The sequence below is a fragment of the Mesoplodon densirostris genome, chromosome 16 (genome assembly GCF_025265405.1).
Source record: "Mesoplodon densirostris isolate mMesDen1 chromosome 16, mMesDen1 primary haplotype, whole genome shotgun sequence".
Classification (NCBI taxonomy): Eukaryota; Metazoa; Chordata; class Mammalia; order Artiodactyla; family Ziphiidae; genus Mesoplodon; species Mesoplodon densirostris.
In genome coordinates, this window is record NC_082676.1 from 82985167 (window position 1) to 83002326 (window position 17160).

A 17160-nucleotide genomic window follows, 5' to 3' on the forward strand; every position below is an offset into this window, starting at 1 on the left:
CTATGGAAACAATTCGTTTTATTTGGCTTTTTTTTTTTTTTTTTTTTTTTGGCCCCGCGGTGTGACATGCGGAGTCTTAGTTCCCACACCCATGCCCCCTGCAGTGGAAGTGCGCAGAGTCCTAACCACTGGACCACCAGGGAATTCCCGTGGCTATTTTTTTTTTTTTTTTTTTTTTTAAGTGTTACTTTGGACTTCTCTGGAAGTCCAGTGGTTAAGAAGCCACGCTTCTACTGCAGGGGGCGCTGGTTCCATCTCTGATCCGGAACTAAGATCCCACATGCTAAGCGGCCAATAAATAAATAAAACAAACAAACAACGTTACTTAGATCCATTCTATCTTACCCTAGAAACTTTGTTCCTCTTTTGCAAGTATAGATACAGTAGATGTGTGGTCTGAGAAATGAGCCTGGGAATGGCCTACAAAGCCTCTGAATCTTATCCTTACGTTGAGTGACCTTTCCTTCCCAGCTCTACAGTAACGGATAATTTAGCTAAGTGTTTTTATCAAATACACAATTCTATAGTGTAATCCAAAGAACACCAGTATCCACGACCTTCCTTCGCCATAAACCTTTTCCATTTCAGGCTTCAGGCCTGAGACTCGCTTCCTTACCTATACAGTGGGGGTTTGTGATGATTCATTATTCCTTCAGCAAATATTTATGAAGTGCATATTCAGCATTGTTCTAGACACTGAAGATAAAGCAGCAAAGTCCCTGCTGTCAGAGTCTAAGGTCTAGTGTGGGAATCAGCGATACGCAGATACAGATATACTGATGACAAATATATTGGTGAAAAGTGCTGAGAAGAGTATAAGTCAGGGAATGTATGTATAAAATAGTCAGGGCATATATGTATAAAATAGATAACTAATGAGAAGCTGTTGTTTAGCATGGGGAACTCTGCTCAATGATCTGTGGTGACCTAAATGGGAAGGAAATCTAAAAAAGAGTGGATATATGTATACCTCTAACTGATTCATCTTGCTGTACAGAAGAAACTAACACAATGGTGTAAAGCAACTATACTCCAATGAAAATTAATTTTTTTTTAAAAAAGAGTGTAAGTCAGGGAAGGTGAACTGTGACGGTGTGAGGGCCTGAAGGTTTCGAGTTAGTGTTCAGAGAAGGCACAGACCTAAGTGGAAGGGAGTTAGCCATGTGGATATGATGGCTCGTGTACATGCCACCCACACCCTGGGGCCCCTGCCTCAGCAAGGAATCAGTGATGCTGGAGCAGGGTGAGCTAGAGAGAGGCTGGTGGCTGAGAACAGAGTGAGGGCTGGAGGCTGAGGCCAAGTCAAGTAGGGCCCATTGGCCCATTTCATAAGCTTTTGGTTTCATTTTCCACGAGGTGGGGAGCCATTGAAGTGTTTTGAGCAAATAAGTGACAGAACTGGATCTAGGGTTTTTAAAAAGACCTTTGTGGCCACTGGATTAAGTAGACAGAAGTGAGGCAGGAGACCATTTAGACTATTACAAAAATCCAAGTGAGGGATTATGGCACTTTGGCCCATGGTGGAGGTGGTGAGAAGTGGTTGATCCTGGATAGATTTTGAAAGGAGAGCTGACCAGGCTTGGTGATAGACCTGCTGTGTCGTGAGAAGGGAGGAATCAAGGATGACTCCGAGGTTTTGGCCTGAGGGACTGTAAGGATGGACTTAGCATTCTGGAGGTGGGGAAGGCTATGGATGGAGCTGGGGTGGGAGAAGAGCTGAGAGCTCAGCTTTGAACATGATTTTAGGTGCATGTAGGATGTCAGAGTGGATGAGTAGACCACTGGATAGAGGAGCCTGGAGTTTAAGGAAGAGGTGTGGACTGGCGATCCAAATGTAGGTGTCCCCATTGTAGGGTGACCTGGATAAGATTAGAGCCTGGATAAGATTACTTATAGAGTGAGTGTGGACCAAGAGTTGAGGACTGGAGGAAGGCCTAATACCAGCAAGAAATACTCAGTACCCCTTACTCTCTTCTTTGCAGCCCTCCCTTCCTAGCTTTTTTGTTTTTCTATTGATTGGAAAGGATTTAGTGAGTGATAGAGTAAAAAAATGTTTTACTTTATTTTCTGGATTCCCAGTCTCCAGTATGTGCTTCTACATTACTTTAAAGAATTCACCAAAAGTATATTTGGACAAATATGAATGCTGGTTGTGATATTTAGTAATATGGTCAGTGAAATTCTTTTGCAATTTCTAAGTATCATTACAAAGCTAATATAAGGAGCTATTGAATTTCTAAAGACGTTTCTAATTGATCTTAAATTATCAGTTGCCAATAGTTTTCACTGGCACAAATGTTGAAATTACAAGTTACTTTGGAATAAATAAGCGAATCTCTTGGTTGTGGATCATTTGTAAAAAAAAGAAAAATAATGCCATATTAAAGAAAGCCAAAGCTATAAAACTGAATAGGTGAAACTGCTCTTTCCTTTCTGTTTTTAGGATGGGTTGAATTAGTACTTAATTTGTTTCACAAGTGGAAATTTGTGAAATGGATTCTTCCCCCATTAGCTAGTTGTGCTTTATAAAAATCTAAAATCTAATACTGGTTTTTCAAAAAAGTAAAATTTTTAAGCAGCTCAGTTTTCAAACGTTCGGCCCAAAAGAAAAAAAAAAAAGAAATATCTATACATTTCTGTTTCAAATTAAAAAACAAAACTACCAGATCACATATTTTTTAAAGAAAAGTCCTTGTGGGAAAATAGTTATAAATCATTATTAGGACAGAATTGTCATGTCACCTTTTTCTTTTTGTTGTGTAAATTCTTATAAAACCCTTTCGGGGGTTTCCACTGTTGGGGGTAGTCAGAGATCCGGGGATATGAGCGGAGTACCCTTCGGGCCGCTGCAGTGGGCACCAGGCGGCCTCGGGTCTGACCTAGCCCGACCCCTGCCCAGCGCTACTCTGCCAGTCGGCCGCGCCCGAACGGTGACGCGCCTTGCGGCTTCGTTTGCCCGTGTCCAAGATGGCTGCGATCGCCGCTGGGGATGTTGGGCGCGCCGGGCGCCGGGTAGGGGGCCCCGGCCGGCGTACCCGCCTACAGCCACTCAGCGCTGGCCAATCAGCGCCGGGAGGCCGCCGGCCCCGCCCCGACCCCGGCCGGCAGGGACGTCTGGGCGGCGGGCTAGAGGCGGCGGCGGCTCACCTGAGCGGCTGCTCTCCTGAGCGGCGGCCGGCGGCGAGGCCCAGGGCGAGGGTGAGGCCGGCGGTGCTGGCCACGGAATGAGGAAGCGGACTGAACCCGTCGCCCTGGAGCATGAGCGCTACGCCGCCTCGGGCTCGTCCTCCGCCGGCTCGGCCGCCGCGGCACTGGACGCTGACTGCCGCCTGAAGCAGAACCTGTGCCTGGCGGGCCCCGGGCCGGCCGAGCAGCGCTGCGCCGCCGACGCGGGCATGAAGCGGGCGCTGGGCAGGTGAGGAGCGGCTGAGGCGGGCCGGGACCCACAATCCTCCAGAGCTACTTGCTCCACCCCGCGTGCCCCGCGACCTTCTCCGGGCGTCCCCGGGTGCCTCCCCCGTGGTCCCCCTCTGGCCCCCGCGCCCCCTTCCTTCCCGGGCGGGCCTGGGCAGCCCCTCCAGCGGCCGGCAGGTGAGCGCCTCTCGACGAGGGTGGCGAGCTCCTGGACGCCCGGGAGTGCCGACTCCGCTCCGACCTGCTCTGCGTCCGACTCCGACCCATCGTCCCTCTCGCCGGGTGGGCAGCTCACCGGTGCCTGAGTCTCTGCGGCACCCTCTGCTCGAAGCTGCTGGTTCCTCGGGGACGGTTGAGGGGTCGGCCGTGTGCAGGGACACGGGGTGCACCGCATCCTCGGCTGTCGAGGGGGTGGGGGGAAGCCCGGCGTTCGCGAGCAGCTGGCTGGTGGTACGTGGAATGTGTCCGCAGGAGTCGTCTCCTTGGGAATCTCCGTCCCGTCCGGAAGTCACCTGGTTATTTTCGGTCTCCCTTTGGGGAGATGAATGCGTTTATGTTAAATTAATCTCACAGTTGGGATAGGGGCGTATTTCACGCGGGCAAGTCTCTCCCCGTAGGCTGGCTGTTTGTAGAATGTATCACTCATGGCAGTTTTGAAGTCTTGATGTTTCATGGTGTTTGAAGAAGTTAGTATGTAATGTTCTCAGGTGTTGTAGCAGAGTCACTTATTTTGGGGTCAAGTGGAATGCCCTTAATTGACACTGGCCACTTCCGTGTAAAATATTTATCCAAATAGCCCCTAAAAACATCAATTGCATTGCCTGAAAGATCATGAAATTAAACTATATATTTCTCTAAGTCAGTGGTTCCCAGTCCTGCCAGAAGTTCAGGGACTGAAAATATTTTTGTTTTTGTGTAAAATTATCTAGCAACTGGTTAGTATCTTTTGTGAAACTAATCTGTTCTGTGGAAAGGTTTATCTGCATTAAAAACTCACAGTTGGCTTTAATGCACTTTTAGTAACAAGCTTGACATAGCACTTAGATAGGTTGGGAACTCTTCCTCTGAAGAAATCAAGTTGTGATGCACAATGTTTGGGGAAACAGTGCTGGCCTGGCACCTTCCTTGAAAGATGTACTGTATTAAAAGCATCTGATTATTTTTATTTTTGAGTTGAAGACAAAGAGAGACATTCAAGTGGTGCCATATCCTTTGGATAAACAAAAGGCTGTTTCGGGAATAAAAAGAAAAGCAGAGGGCGGGAAGGCCAAATTAGTGTGTCAGCCCATGGCTTCCTTCCCTATTGCCTGAAATGCTCTCCTGGATGTTCTCCTGCTGTGTCTTCTCCTTCAACCAGGTCTCTGCTTTACCGTCACCTCTTCAGAGAGGCCTTCCCAGACCAGCACATCCAAAATAGCCTTCCTGCCGCCCCCAACCCCCCTATTCTGTTTACTTGTTTCTTCATCGCACTTATCCCTTAGCTCAGGGGTCCCCTGTGGTGCCCAGGCCACACAGCAGGTGAGCAGCGCAGCGGGAGAGCAGGCGAAGCTTCATCTTCCACTCCCCATCCCTCCCCATTGCTCGCCTTACCGCCTGAACCATCCCCCCCATCACTCACATTACTGCCTGAAACCATCCCCCTCCCTTCCGTGGAAAAACTGTCTTCCACGAAACTGGTGCCTGGTGCCAGAAAGGTTGGGGACCGCTGCCTTAGCTGACGGTGTGGTTGCCTGCACACTTGACTTGCTTTGTGGGTAGTCTCCTTCACGAGAATGGAAGCCCTCTGAGAGCAGGGACAATTTTTCTCTCAGCGTCTTGTCTCCAGGGCCTGGCACGTAGTAGGTGGGAGAAAATACTTGTTGGATGAATATCTAGAATAGATTCCTAGAACTGGACTTGCTGAGCCAAGGGGTGTGTGTTTATGACTTTGAAAGCGAAGGCCAAAGTGCCCTCCCGAGAAGTTGTACTGATTTGTACTCCCTCCAGTAGTGTCGGGTACTTGCCCCCCCAATATTGAACATTACCAGATATTTTGATCTTTTTCTACTTGATTGATGAAAATGACATCTGACTTGTCACTTTAATTTGCATTTCTTAATGGTTAGGTGGCAATTTTTGTGTGTTTTTCTAAGCTCATTATACATCTTTGGGATTATTTACGTCTTTAATGATCCACCTTTGTTTGGGTCCTCCTGCACATTTCTTTTAACTTTCTATTGTGCACGTGTTCAAATATACAAAAGTAGAGGAGACAGTATAATATGATATAATGAATAGTCAATAGTTTTCCATGTTTTGCCAATCTTGAATCATCTCTTCCTCCTCCCCTCCATTTTTAGTATGGTGGGGGACTAGGCTATTTTAAAGCAAATGATTTCATCCATAAATATTTCGCAGTATATCATGAACAAATAAGGACTTTTTGAAATATATCTAACCCCAAAGCTATGATCATATTATATCAAAATTAACAATTTATAATCTGTAATTAATTTAATATTATCTAATATCCAGTCTACATACACATTTCCCTGTCTCAGAAATGTCTTTTTAAGTTAGTTTTAAAATCCTGTACATTTCTTAAGTTTATTCCTAGTTATTTTATCTTTCTGTTGTTATTGAAAATAGAATATTTTCTTATATTACATATTGTAACTGGTTGTATTTATTACTTCTGTAACTAGCAACTTACATAATCTTAGTTTCAAGTAGTTTTTGCAGTTGATTCTCGAATTTTCCAGGTATACTATCATGTCAGCTGCAAATAATAAGAATTTTGTCTCATTTTCTACTTTCTTATGTCTTTTGTTTCTTTCTCTTTTTTGATTACATTGTATTTCCAGAATGAGATTGAATAATAGGGATGATACTGGATATCTTTGTCCTGTTCCTGACTTTAAAGAGAATTCTTTTAGTGTTTGTGCCATGTTAGTTATTTTAGTAAGGGGTGTGTTGCTGTTTTGTCTTTTTTTAAGTCAAAAATGGTTGTTGAATTTTATCAAATGCTGTTTTAGCATCTGTGAAATGATCATATAAACTTTGTCTCTTGACCTGTTAATATGCTGAGTTGTAGTAATAGATTTTATAATATTGAATCATCATTTTATCTTATTGAATCATTATTGAATCATCAATGATAACTCTTATTGTGTAGACAGATTCTGTTAATATTTTACACCATTATTTGTGAGACTAGTCTGTAATTTTCTTGTTCAATGCCGTCTTTACCAAGTTGTTTTAGTGTTCTCTATAGCTTTATTAAAAGTTTTCTCTTTCTCTTCTTTAGCCAGTTTAAATACTTTTGAAATGATCTCTTTCTTTAAATTTTGGTAGAATTCACCTGTAAAACTACCTAAGCATGGTGCTTTTTTTTAGAATATAGCACTTTGATAACTATTATAGTTTCTTAGATTTGCTCTCTCTTTCTGGGTTCAGTTTTGGTGATTTATATGTTTATAGTAAATCATCTTTTATATCTAGCTTTTTCCTCTGTACCTGGGGCTGTTCCCTAGTCTTGTTTCCTATTTTATATACTTATACTTTTTCCCCTTTTTTCTTGCTCTAGTACACACACACACACACACACACACACACACTAAAGTGGATTTTTTCCTAAATAAAAAAATATTTTTTCCCAAAGAAAACCTTTTTTTGTTTATTATTCTGGGAGGCCAGGATGGAGAGAATGTGTTCTATCTGAAGGGGGCAGCAGCTACTGCATTCTCTCCTGTTGCTCCCCAGCAGGAATGTGGCTCCAGGACAGCCAGATCTTCCAGTCTTTCCTGAAGAATAGCTGGGTGTAAGCCTGCTTCTGTGATCTCTAACTTTTTAAATGTTGCTGGCAACTAATTCAGATGAAAACAACAACCTTGGAGGGAAAACAAAACCAAAACCAGCTTGTGTGTGTGTTTTAAATTTTATTTATTTATTTATTTGGCTGCCTTGGGTCTTAGTTGGGGCATGTGGGCTTCTCTGTAGTTGCGGCTTGAAGGCTCAGTAGTTGTGGTGTGCAGGCTTAATTGCCCCAGGGCATGTGGGATCTTAGTTCCCTGACCAGGGATCGAACCCATGTCCCCTGCATTGGAAGGCGGATTCTTAACCACTGGACCACCAGGGAAGTCTGTGTGTGTGTGTGTGTGTGTGTGTGTGTGTGTGTGTTGATTTACAATGTTGTGTTTCAGGTGTACAGCAAAGTGATTCATATATATATATATATATATATATATATATATATATATATATATATGTTCTTTTTCAGATTCTTTTCCCTTATAGGTTATTACAACATACTGAGTATAGTTCTCTTTTGGTTGTTTTAATTGTTGGACCAAAGGGTTATTTTTGAAGGTAAATGTTTATCTGACTTACATGTCAACTGTGTACTCCATAAGAGGAGGGACTGGATACTATTTTTGCTTTGCGTATGTCTGGTATAAGGAGGCAAGTGAGGGATTCTGTGGGCCGTTCATTTTCTTTTCTGTAATCTTGGAGTTCTTGGCAATATGCAATAAAGGCATAAGTGGTCTAAATTGGCCCTAAGGAGGCAGTAATGAGATGTATAGGTCTCTGTTTCAGTCAACTAGACTATCCTTTGACTGTCAACTCACAGGCCAGGTCTGCCAGATAACCGAGATCAGTGGACGGCCTGGGAGATATCACAGCCCATGACCTTTGTATGTAAATACAGAAGAACTCAGGCATCACCCTTGGTTCCTTCTTGATCCAAAAGAAGGAACTTCATGCAGGGCTGCTGATGGCTTCACCATAACCCAGAAAGGCGGGTGACCACGGTGAACGTCTGTCTCGGAGCTAGCTTTTGTCCTTAAAGTCTGCTTTTCTCCATCCCCCTTCTCCTCCCACTCCCCAGAGTAGAGTCTGTGCCTGGACCATGACAAGCAGGGGGGCAGGCTTTGTTGTGCCTCAAATGGGGCCCCCAACTGCGTCCCTTTCTTCCCAGTTGTGGTTTATCTCCTCAGGGACACATTCCAGCCCTTGGACCCAGGACCCTGGGACTTCGCACCTCTTTAGTGAGATTTGTGTCCTGTGTCTCTGCTTGTTTCCCAGTTCCTTGCAGCCAGCATATACTCTCCCTTCTCAAGGGAGTGTCTGTCTTCTACAGTAATGTTGAGCATACACTGCTCAAATGCAGGAGATTAAAATCTCCAGAAGATACTTATCACAAAGGTAACCTTGGAAAGAGGCTGAGAAGATGGGTCATCTTCTCAGGGTTCTGTTGACAGCAGTGGAGACAGGATGCCTTTCCCGACTCATGATCCTCCTCCTCCTCCCACTAGAGCACTTTTCCTTCCAAAATGCAGTCTACGGGAGAATTTTAACTGCAATATTATCTTGAAAACTGACAGATTAAGTCAATGCTTTTCACCCGGACGTGATGCCACAGAACTTGAGTGTCCACATGGAGAGTGGGTAGGTCATTTGTCTCTTCCTGAACTGAGGGCCAGGGTCTGGAGTGTCAGTGAGGACACGGGCTGCTGACACAGGGAAGTGTGATGCCAGGAAACCCAGCCTGAGGTGTCCAGTTAGTAGAAAGACCCGTTGTTTAGGCTTGGTGCCCATCTTAGTATTGTTTGATATTTTAGGGGAAAGCTTGAATGGATAACTGAGTCTCAAGTGAGTGTTTTCAGGTTTGTGGCTTGGGGTGAGTTGCTTAACTATGAGTTTGTTTCTTCCTCTATACTGTGGGGATAAAAATATCTTCCTTATAGGATTGGGGTGAGGGTCCAGTGTATGAAAGAGCCAGGCCCACAGTGAGCACTCAGTCAGTGGCATCTTGGTCATCCCCAGTATTGTTGCTAGTGTTATTTGTTGGAGTATTGAGAAAGCTCTGTTAACTTAGGTCAAGAAGAATGTACCCCTCCCTCCCTTTCTGCCCCCCAGGTTTTTTTTAGTTAATTAATTAACTTATTATTTATTTATTTTGGCTGTGCTGAATCTTCATTGTGGCACACAGGACCTTTCGTTGTGGCTTGTGGGCTTCTTAGTTGTGGCATGCGAACTCTTAGTTGTGGCATGCATGTGGGATCTAGTTCCCCCACCAGGGATGGAACCTGGGCCCCCTGCGTGGGGAGCACGGAGTCTTACCCGCTGGACCACCAGGGAAGTCCCTGCCCCCAAACTATCACAGTATGTCTTCTCAGCCAGTTGTCATGCATGTGGTTGTCATCATGATCAGTTAACACATCTGTTGGGAATAGAACGTTTTAAGCAATACTTTTTGGTTATGCAACACTTTTTTTTCACCTGTTCATTTAGCAAAGTTTGATGTATGTACAGTAACTCTGCTAAGTGCCGAGGCTGCAGCAGTGGATGTGGGTCATGTCTTGTGGACTTTACCTTCTGGTGGCAGAGGCAGGTGACAAGCGAACAAGTATGTGCTGTGTCAGGTGCTCAGGGCTTGAGGAGGAAAGTAGGGCCAGTAAGGAGCAGCTGAGGCGTGTGTATAGGAGACCTTTCTCGTAAGGGGACATTTGAATGGAAGCCACTGGCTGCTTCCGAGTGGAGGAGTGCCTGGGTATGATGTATGTCACTGACATGTCACTCTGATTGCTGGGATGAAGACAGACTGGAAGGGCAGCAGGAGTAGGGGGACCCGCTAGAAGTCATCCAGGCAACAGACGATGGGGACTTGGGCCTGGGGTAGCTGTGGATGTGAGAAGTGTTGCATTCTGGATCTGTTTCCAAGGAGGTGTCAACAGGACTTGCTGATGGATTAGTAAGAAAGAGCGAGGAGAGTCCCAGGGTTCACCAGTTCTCTTCTGAGCAGTGGAAGAGTGGAGCTGCCATGTGCTGAGATGGGGCAGTTGTGGGAAATGAGTTTGGTTTGGGGCATATGGAGGTGCCTCTGAAACATGCAAGTGGAATAGGTAGGAGGAGCTGGAGTTCAGGGGAGAGCTGGGGCCAGCATCCGACGTTAGCCTGCAGGTAGTGTTCAGAGTCACGACAGGATCCCAGGGCTGGACCCTGGGCCCTGGACAGGTAGGGGCTGGAGAAGAAGAGCCTCAAACCAAGGAGACCTGGAGGGAGGCAGCTGAGAGGAGAGCTTGGAGGAGGGGGTCAAGGGAGCTATTGGAAGAAAGCCTGTTGCAGAGGAGAGTGTGATCTGCCTTTGGATTTGGAGACATAGGGATCAGTGGTTGTTAGTGTGGTTAACTTGAGTGGTGGAGGCAAGAGCCTGATGGAGTGGCTCAAGGGAGAAGTAGGGAGAAGAAGTGCAGATAGCTTTTCCAAGGAGTTTTGCCATAAAAGGCAACAGAAATGCGGGGGTGGGTAACTGGAGTAGGAGGAAGTTTCTGACCAGTGCTGTAGAGTGCCTTGGTGTGGTCCCGGGGATAGTCCAGGAGGGGAAAGACTGGTGATGCCGAGCACTGGTGGCGTGGTGTCTTTGGGACCCAGTACCCCAAGGCCAAGTCAGTGGTCCCCAGACAGGGAGGTAGGCCAAGGGTGCTGTGAAGTTGCAGGGAGGTGGTTAGATGTGTTGGGGGAGCACTGGAGGTTCTCTTGTGGGTGCTTCTGTTTTCTCTGTGAAATAAGAGCAAAGCCCTGTGCCGAGGGGAGAGGAGGTACTGCAGGTGTTTCCCTTTCAGTTCTCAACCTGGACCCCGTCTTACCTCTCTATCCTTAACCTAATCAGATGTTTCCTACCATTATTTGCTAAAGTCTCATTAACACGGACAGTCAGGCTCCTTGGCAGAGACTCTTTTTTTTTTAAAGAAGATGTTGGGGGTAGGAGTTAATTAATTAATTAATTAATTTTTGCTGCATTGGGTCTTCATTTCTGTGCGAGGGCTTTCTCTAGTTGTGGCAAGTGGGGGCCACTCTTCATCGCGGTGCGCGGGCCTCTCACTATCCTGGCCTCTCTTGTCGTGGAGCACAGGCTCCAGACGCGCAGGCTCAGTAGTTGTGGCTCACGGGCCTAGTTGCTCTGCGGCATGTGGGATCCTCCCAGACCAGGGCTCGAACCCGTGTCCCCTGCATCGGCAGGCAGATTCTCAACCACTGCGCCACCAGGGAAGCCTGAGACTTCTTTTTGACATGTGGTGTTGCAAAAATGGATGACAGAAGTGGTTCTCGTGGGAAGTCGTTGCAGCTGTGACTTGCTGTGTGTCTGAGAAGCCATGTGTGTTCTGCACAGCCGAGTACTGCCTGGTCCTGGGGGGCCTGAGGGCAGCTGACCCCTGGAGGGCCCTGCATATGGCCCAATGACAGGGGTGTTAAGCTGGGTTTGAGGTGGAGGTGGGGAAGAGATCAACATGAACGGAGGGCAACACAGAGTGAGTATGTGGGACGTGGGCAGAATTCTAACCTCTCAGGTTTTGCTAATACACAAATAGAAGTTTCTAAATAGAATTTGTCTTGAGGTGATACTTATGGGCTTTAGTTGTCTTAATCATGTGTAATCTGTTTACCAGGTATGGAAATGCCCTGAGAAGGTAAAAAGAGAAGGGGGTAGATGAGTGTCAGTGTGAGCAGTTTCAGAAGGAATTTCATTTTGCAAAGATGAAGGCAGAGAAGGAGTGTCAATGAAGGAATACAAGCACGTCTCGGGAATGCTGCAATTTAGGGTTTGTCCCTAAAGCTTGAAAGTTGTCCTGAGCTTTAGGGTAAAGAAAAGAAAGTTGAAATTATTTTCAGTTCTTATCACACCTTCAGATCTCCACACAAGGTTTAGGGATATATATACATATATATTTTAAAATAAATTTATTTGTTTATTTTTGGCTGCGTTGGGTCTTTGTTGCTGCGCTTGGGCTTTCTCCAGTTGTGGCGAGCAGGGGCTACTCTTCATTGCAGTGCGTGGGCTTCTCATTATGGTGGCTTCTCTTCTGGCAGAGCAGCACAGGCTCTAGGTGCATGGGATTCAGTAGTTGTGGCACGCGGGCCTCAGTAGTTGTGGCTCGCGGGCTCTAGAGCGCAGGCTCAGTAGTTGTGGCGCACGGGCTTTGTTGCTCCATGGCATGTGGGATCTTCCAGGACCAGGGCTTGAACCCGTGTCCCCTGCATTGGCAGGCGGATTCTTTACCACTGTGCCACCAGGGAAGTCCCAAGGTTTAGATATATTGACTGAACTATTCGTAATGGGAAGGGAAGAATGTTCAGTATTGAAGCAGGTCGTTTGGATGCCGTAGTTCAGGGTCCTAAAAGAGATATATGCCTTTTAACTTTCAACTGTTTCTTTCTCCTAATAATGTGTACAACACAGACTCTTTACCGTTTCATGTTTGACTTGTGCCCTTCCTAGGCCTGGAATATCATGTGGTTCCTACCTGAAAGTGGCTGTGTCATTGTTGGGTGCTCATAGATTATTGTATTCAACAAACAGTTAACTTGCTTCTATTGTTTGTTTGATATCAAGCTAGGCACTGGGAAAGATGAAAGATGGTAGTATCTATCCTCAGGGAGTGTGTTGTCTATCAGTTTTAAGTGTGGCGGCCGTCTGCTCTTATGCTCAAACGTTTTTTTTAACTTTTTTTTTTTTTTTTTTTTTGCGGTATGCGGGCCTCTCACTGTTGTGGCCTCCCCCGTTGCGGAGCACAGGCTCCGGACGCGCAGGCTCCGGACGCGCAGGCTCAGCGGCCATGGCTCACGGGCCCAGCCGCTCCGCGGCATATGGGATCCTCCCAGACCGGGGCACGAACCCGTATCCCCTGCATCGGCAGGCGGACTCTCAACCACTTGCGCCACCAGGGAGGCCCTTAACATTTTTATTGGAGTATAATTGCTTTACAGTGGTGTGTTCGTTTCTTCAAACATTTTTATGATGTCTGTAGAAGAGACAAAATGCAAGTGTGGCTGGAGATGATTAGTCTGATCTCACATTCATCCTTTGTTGCTCTGACATTTTTTGTGCTGTTTTATCTTCGCAGTATCTCATCTTTTAGGCTCCCACTTCAATGACAGGATATAACTCATCCTGTCAATGCATCCCTGGCGTACCAAGCTTTCTGTAGATAAAAGAAAAGAAATGTTCACAGTTTAGGGACACAGCACACCTTGACAAGGCATGTCATGGCAGAACCTACAGGAAGGAAAATAAGACTGCCATTCTAGGACATCGGATACTTGGCTTTGGGTTCCAGAAGGAAGGGACTGTTACACCAGTGGAGGCCAGCTGGGAGCCTGCCAGTACAGCCCCAGGGCCTCAAGAGAAAGCACAAGGGAGATTCTGCAGGGACCAAGGCAGGGATCTTCAGGTATGAGGCCACCACAAGGGATGGCAACTGCCATGATGAAAGGCAGCCCTTGAGAGATCCTGTCTCTTTCCCTCTGTTCCTTTCTCATTTTGTTTTTTTCCTGATTACAAAAGTAAAAAAAGATTTCTTAATACAAATTTAAAACAGAGAATATAATTGAGAAAGTGGAATTATCCCCTGGATAATTACTGTAACAGTGTGACATATATTGAGAAGATTGCTTGCATGTTTATTCTTTTATTCATCTAACAAATACTTGTTGAAGATTTACTGTGTGCTGGAGCCTGTGGATAAAACGTTAGAGTCAGACAGGTCCCAACCCTTGTGGAGCTCACATTCTCCTCCTGAAGGAGAAAGAAAGCAAAAAAGGTACATGTAAATACACAGTAAATTTCAAGAGGTGGTAAAGTGCTATAAAGAAAAACAGGGCTTCCCTGGTGGCGCAGTGGTTAACAATCCGCCTGCCAATGCAAGAGACACGGGTTTGAGCCCTGGTCTGGGAAGATGCCACTTGCCGCGGAGCAACTAAGCCCGTGAGCCACAACTACTGAACCTGCGCTCTAGAGCTTGCAAGCCACAACTACTGAGCCCACATGCCACAATTACTGAGCCTGTGCGCCTAAAGCCCATGCTCCACAACAAGAGAAGCCACTGCAATGAGAAGCCTGTGCACTGCAAAGAAGAGTAGCCCCCGCTTGCCGCAACTAGAGAAAGCGCATGTGCATCAACGAAGATCCAACACAGCCAAAAACAAATTAAATAAATAAATAAATAAAGCAAGATAGCTTTAAGAAGAAGATAACAGACCCAAAATGGAGTTGCTTATGCTAAATAAGCCCACGTCACCAAACGGAGACTTAACTTCATTACAGACTCGGCTCTCCTAGAAATGGGTTCTTAAACCAGTCAATCAGGAATCACCTGGTCAGCACTAATGTAGTCATCTGCCTGATAGACCCCTGTTGTCTCCTAAAGGAAAGTGACCGTGGAATAAATAACTCGCTTCTGTTGTCTCATAAAACTTCCTTGTTCCCGCTCTCTTCTCCCTGTGAAAGTCTTTCATTTTGTACAGCTCCTTGGAGTTCCTTTCTGTTTGCTACATGAGATGCTGCCCGATTCATGAATTGTTGAATAAAGCCAATAAGATCTTTAAGGTTTGCTCAGATGAATTTTGTTTTTTAACAGGAGCTAAAACAGTTGTGTATGAAGCACTTGAAAACAAGCTATACTATAGTGATAAAACATCCTTGTCACTGTCAGGAGAACAAGGCCTTTTCACAGTAGGTCACCCAGCTGTTAAACTCTGCCAACATCCTCATGACTTTTTGTTTTCTTCTCTGGGAACAAAGACATTTATGGATTGCACTTGTGTATTTTATTAAGGCCTTAAAGCTTTTAATTCTGTTCAGTGAAATTACTCCCAATACTGTGTTTGAATAAGAGTTTGAAGATTGTTCTTAAGGTTTCCACCTATAAACTGGGTAGAAGTCCACCTGTTAGTTTTGGGGAGTGAATTTTGGATTTACTCTTTTGTTCCTTCTGAGAGAATATAATGAGATAATAGAATAGAATATATATATATATATGTATGTACACATATATATGATGGAATATATAATATAAGATGTATTTTGGAATATATCTATTAATACAATGGAATAAAGCCAAAAACTCTTCCTTAATAATTTTGATGGTTACAGTAATAGAGGAATTGGTAAAAACTAAATATAGATACGTTTTAATAGGAATATAGTTCTTCCACTTCTGGCCACTGAAGATAGAGTAACAGGGACTGAATTTACCCTGAAATAACTAAAACAACAACAAAATCCAGACAAAATGCATGAAACAAGGTTTCAAAACACTGGCCACTGGCAACGAGAGATAGTAGTCTCTGAGAGGTGACAAACAAAGTGAGCCCTACAACAACTCCAGCTTACTGCCGTGTGAGAGTTTCCCCACTGTATCACAGGGACCAGGAAATTGATGTGGAGCCTGGTGGACTTCCTGAGCTGTGGATAAGGTGCTGAGAGTCTGGGGACACCAACATGCCTACACTTCATAGGACAGAGGACCAGGGAGAGACATCGGTACAGAAAGAACTCTGAAGATCTGCAGAGGAGAATCTGGAGGTCTCTACACCTTGAGTATTCAACACAGTGCTGCTCAGCACACGTGTGTGAGGAAACTGAGGCTGGGGAGAGAACTTCCCGAAAGGTTTAGATGAAACAGTTCCAGTTCCCTCTAACAAGACCATAATTCACTGAACATTGGGTAGAACACTAAGGAATGTCATGCTTCAGTAATGGGAAATAGTTAGCCCTAGACAGAGTACTGCTCTGGACCCACGTAACAAATCATAAAAACAAAACCCAGAAGAATCAAACTGTTTCCAATTCACTGCATCCTGAAACAAGATTCAATATTTATAGGAACATAAAAATATCCAGCACCCAACAGAGTAAAATTCACAATGTCTTGTATCTAATCAAATATTACCAGATGTATTAGTTTGCTTGGGCAGCCGTAACAAAGTACTACATACTGGGTGGCTGAAATGAGAGAAATTTATTTTTTTCACAATTCTGGGCGCTAGAAGTCTGAGATCAGTGTGTTGGCAGCATTGGTTTCTTCTGGGGCCTCCTTGGCTTGTAGACATCCATGTTCTCCCTGTGTCTTACATGGTCTTTCCTCTGCATGTCTGTCCAAGTTTCTTCTTATAAGGACACCAGTCTTATTGGATTACAGCTTACCACAATGACCAATTTTTCTTTTTAACATTTATTTATTTAGGCTGCACTGGGTCTTAGTTGCAGCACGCAGACTCTTAGTTGCGGCATGCGAACTCTTAGTTGTGGTATGCATGCAGGATCTAGTTTCCTGACCAGGGATTGAACCCAGGCCCCCTGCATTGGGAACGCAGAGTCTTACCCACTTGACCACCAGGGAAGTCCTCACTAATGACCGAATTTTAACTTAATTTAACCTCTTAAAGACTCTATCTCCAAATACAGTCACATTCTTAGCACCTGGGGTTAGTATCTAAATGTATGAATTACAGTTGGGGAGCACAGTGCAAGGAGACAGGAAAATGTAACCTGTAATGAGAATAAGCAATCAATGAAAACCAATCCAGAACCAACACAGATGTCACAGTCAGCAAAGGACATTAAAACAGTTATTACAACTATATTCCATGTGTTCAAAAAGTTAAGTAGAGTCATGGAAGATACGAAAATTACCCAAATCAAGTTCCTAAAGATGACAAACTACAAGTGTGTTAAGTGAAAGATACACTGAGGGGCATTAATGGCAGATTAGATGTTGCAGAAGGAAAGATTCAGTTATCCAACGTGAAGCATATAAAAAAGAATCAAAAAATTTTCAGAACTAGCACTGAACTGTGGAACAACTTCAGGCAACTTAATATATGGGTAATTAGAGTTCCCACAGAAGCAGGAGAGAAAGAAAAAATAGGTAAAAGAATAATGGCCAGAAACTTTCCAAGCTCGATGGAAACTGTAAACTCAACTCA

At 44.9% G+C, this 17160-nt stretch overlaps 1 protein-coding gene across 2 annotated transcripts in view; it reads left to right on the top strand.

The window, feature by feature from the left end:
- The first annotated feature begins 3092 nt into the window (after nucleotides 1–3092).
- Nucleotides 3093–17160, top strand: part of ABHD12 (abhydrolase domain containing 12, lysophospholipase) — a 68512-nt gene continuing 54444 nt past the window's right edge. The window contains exon 1 of one of the 2 annotated variants that reach the window (XM_060078229.1): nucleotides 3093–3415. In XM_060078229.1, coding sequence (XP_059934212.1) covers nucleotides 3225–3415 — 191 coding nt within the window. In that variant the 5' untranslated portion in view covers nucleotides 3093–3224. The remainder of the gene's footprint in view (nucleotides 3416–17160) is intronic. The other variant, XM_060078230.1, reaches the window with a different exon arrangement.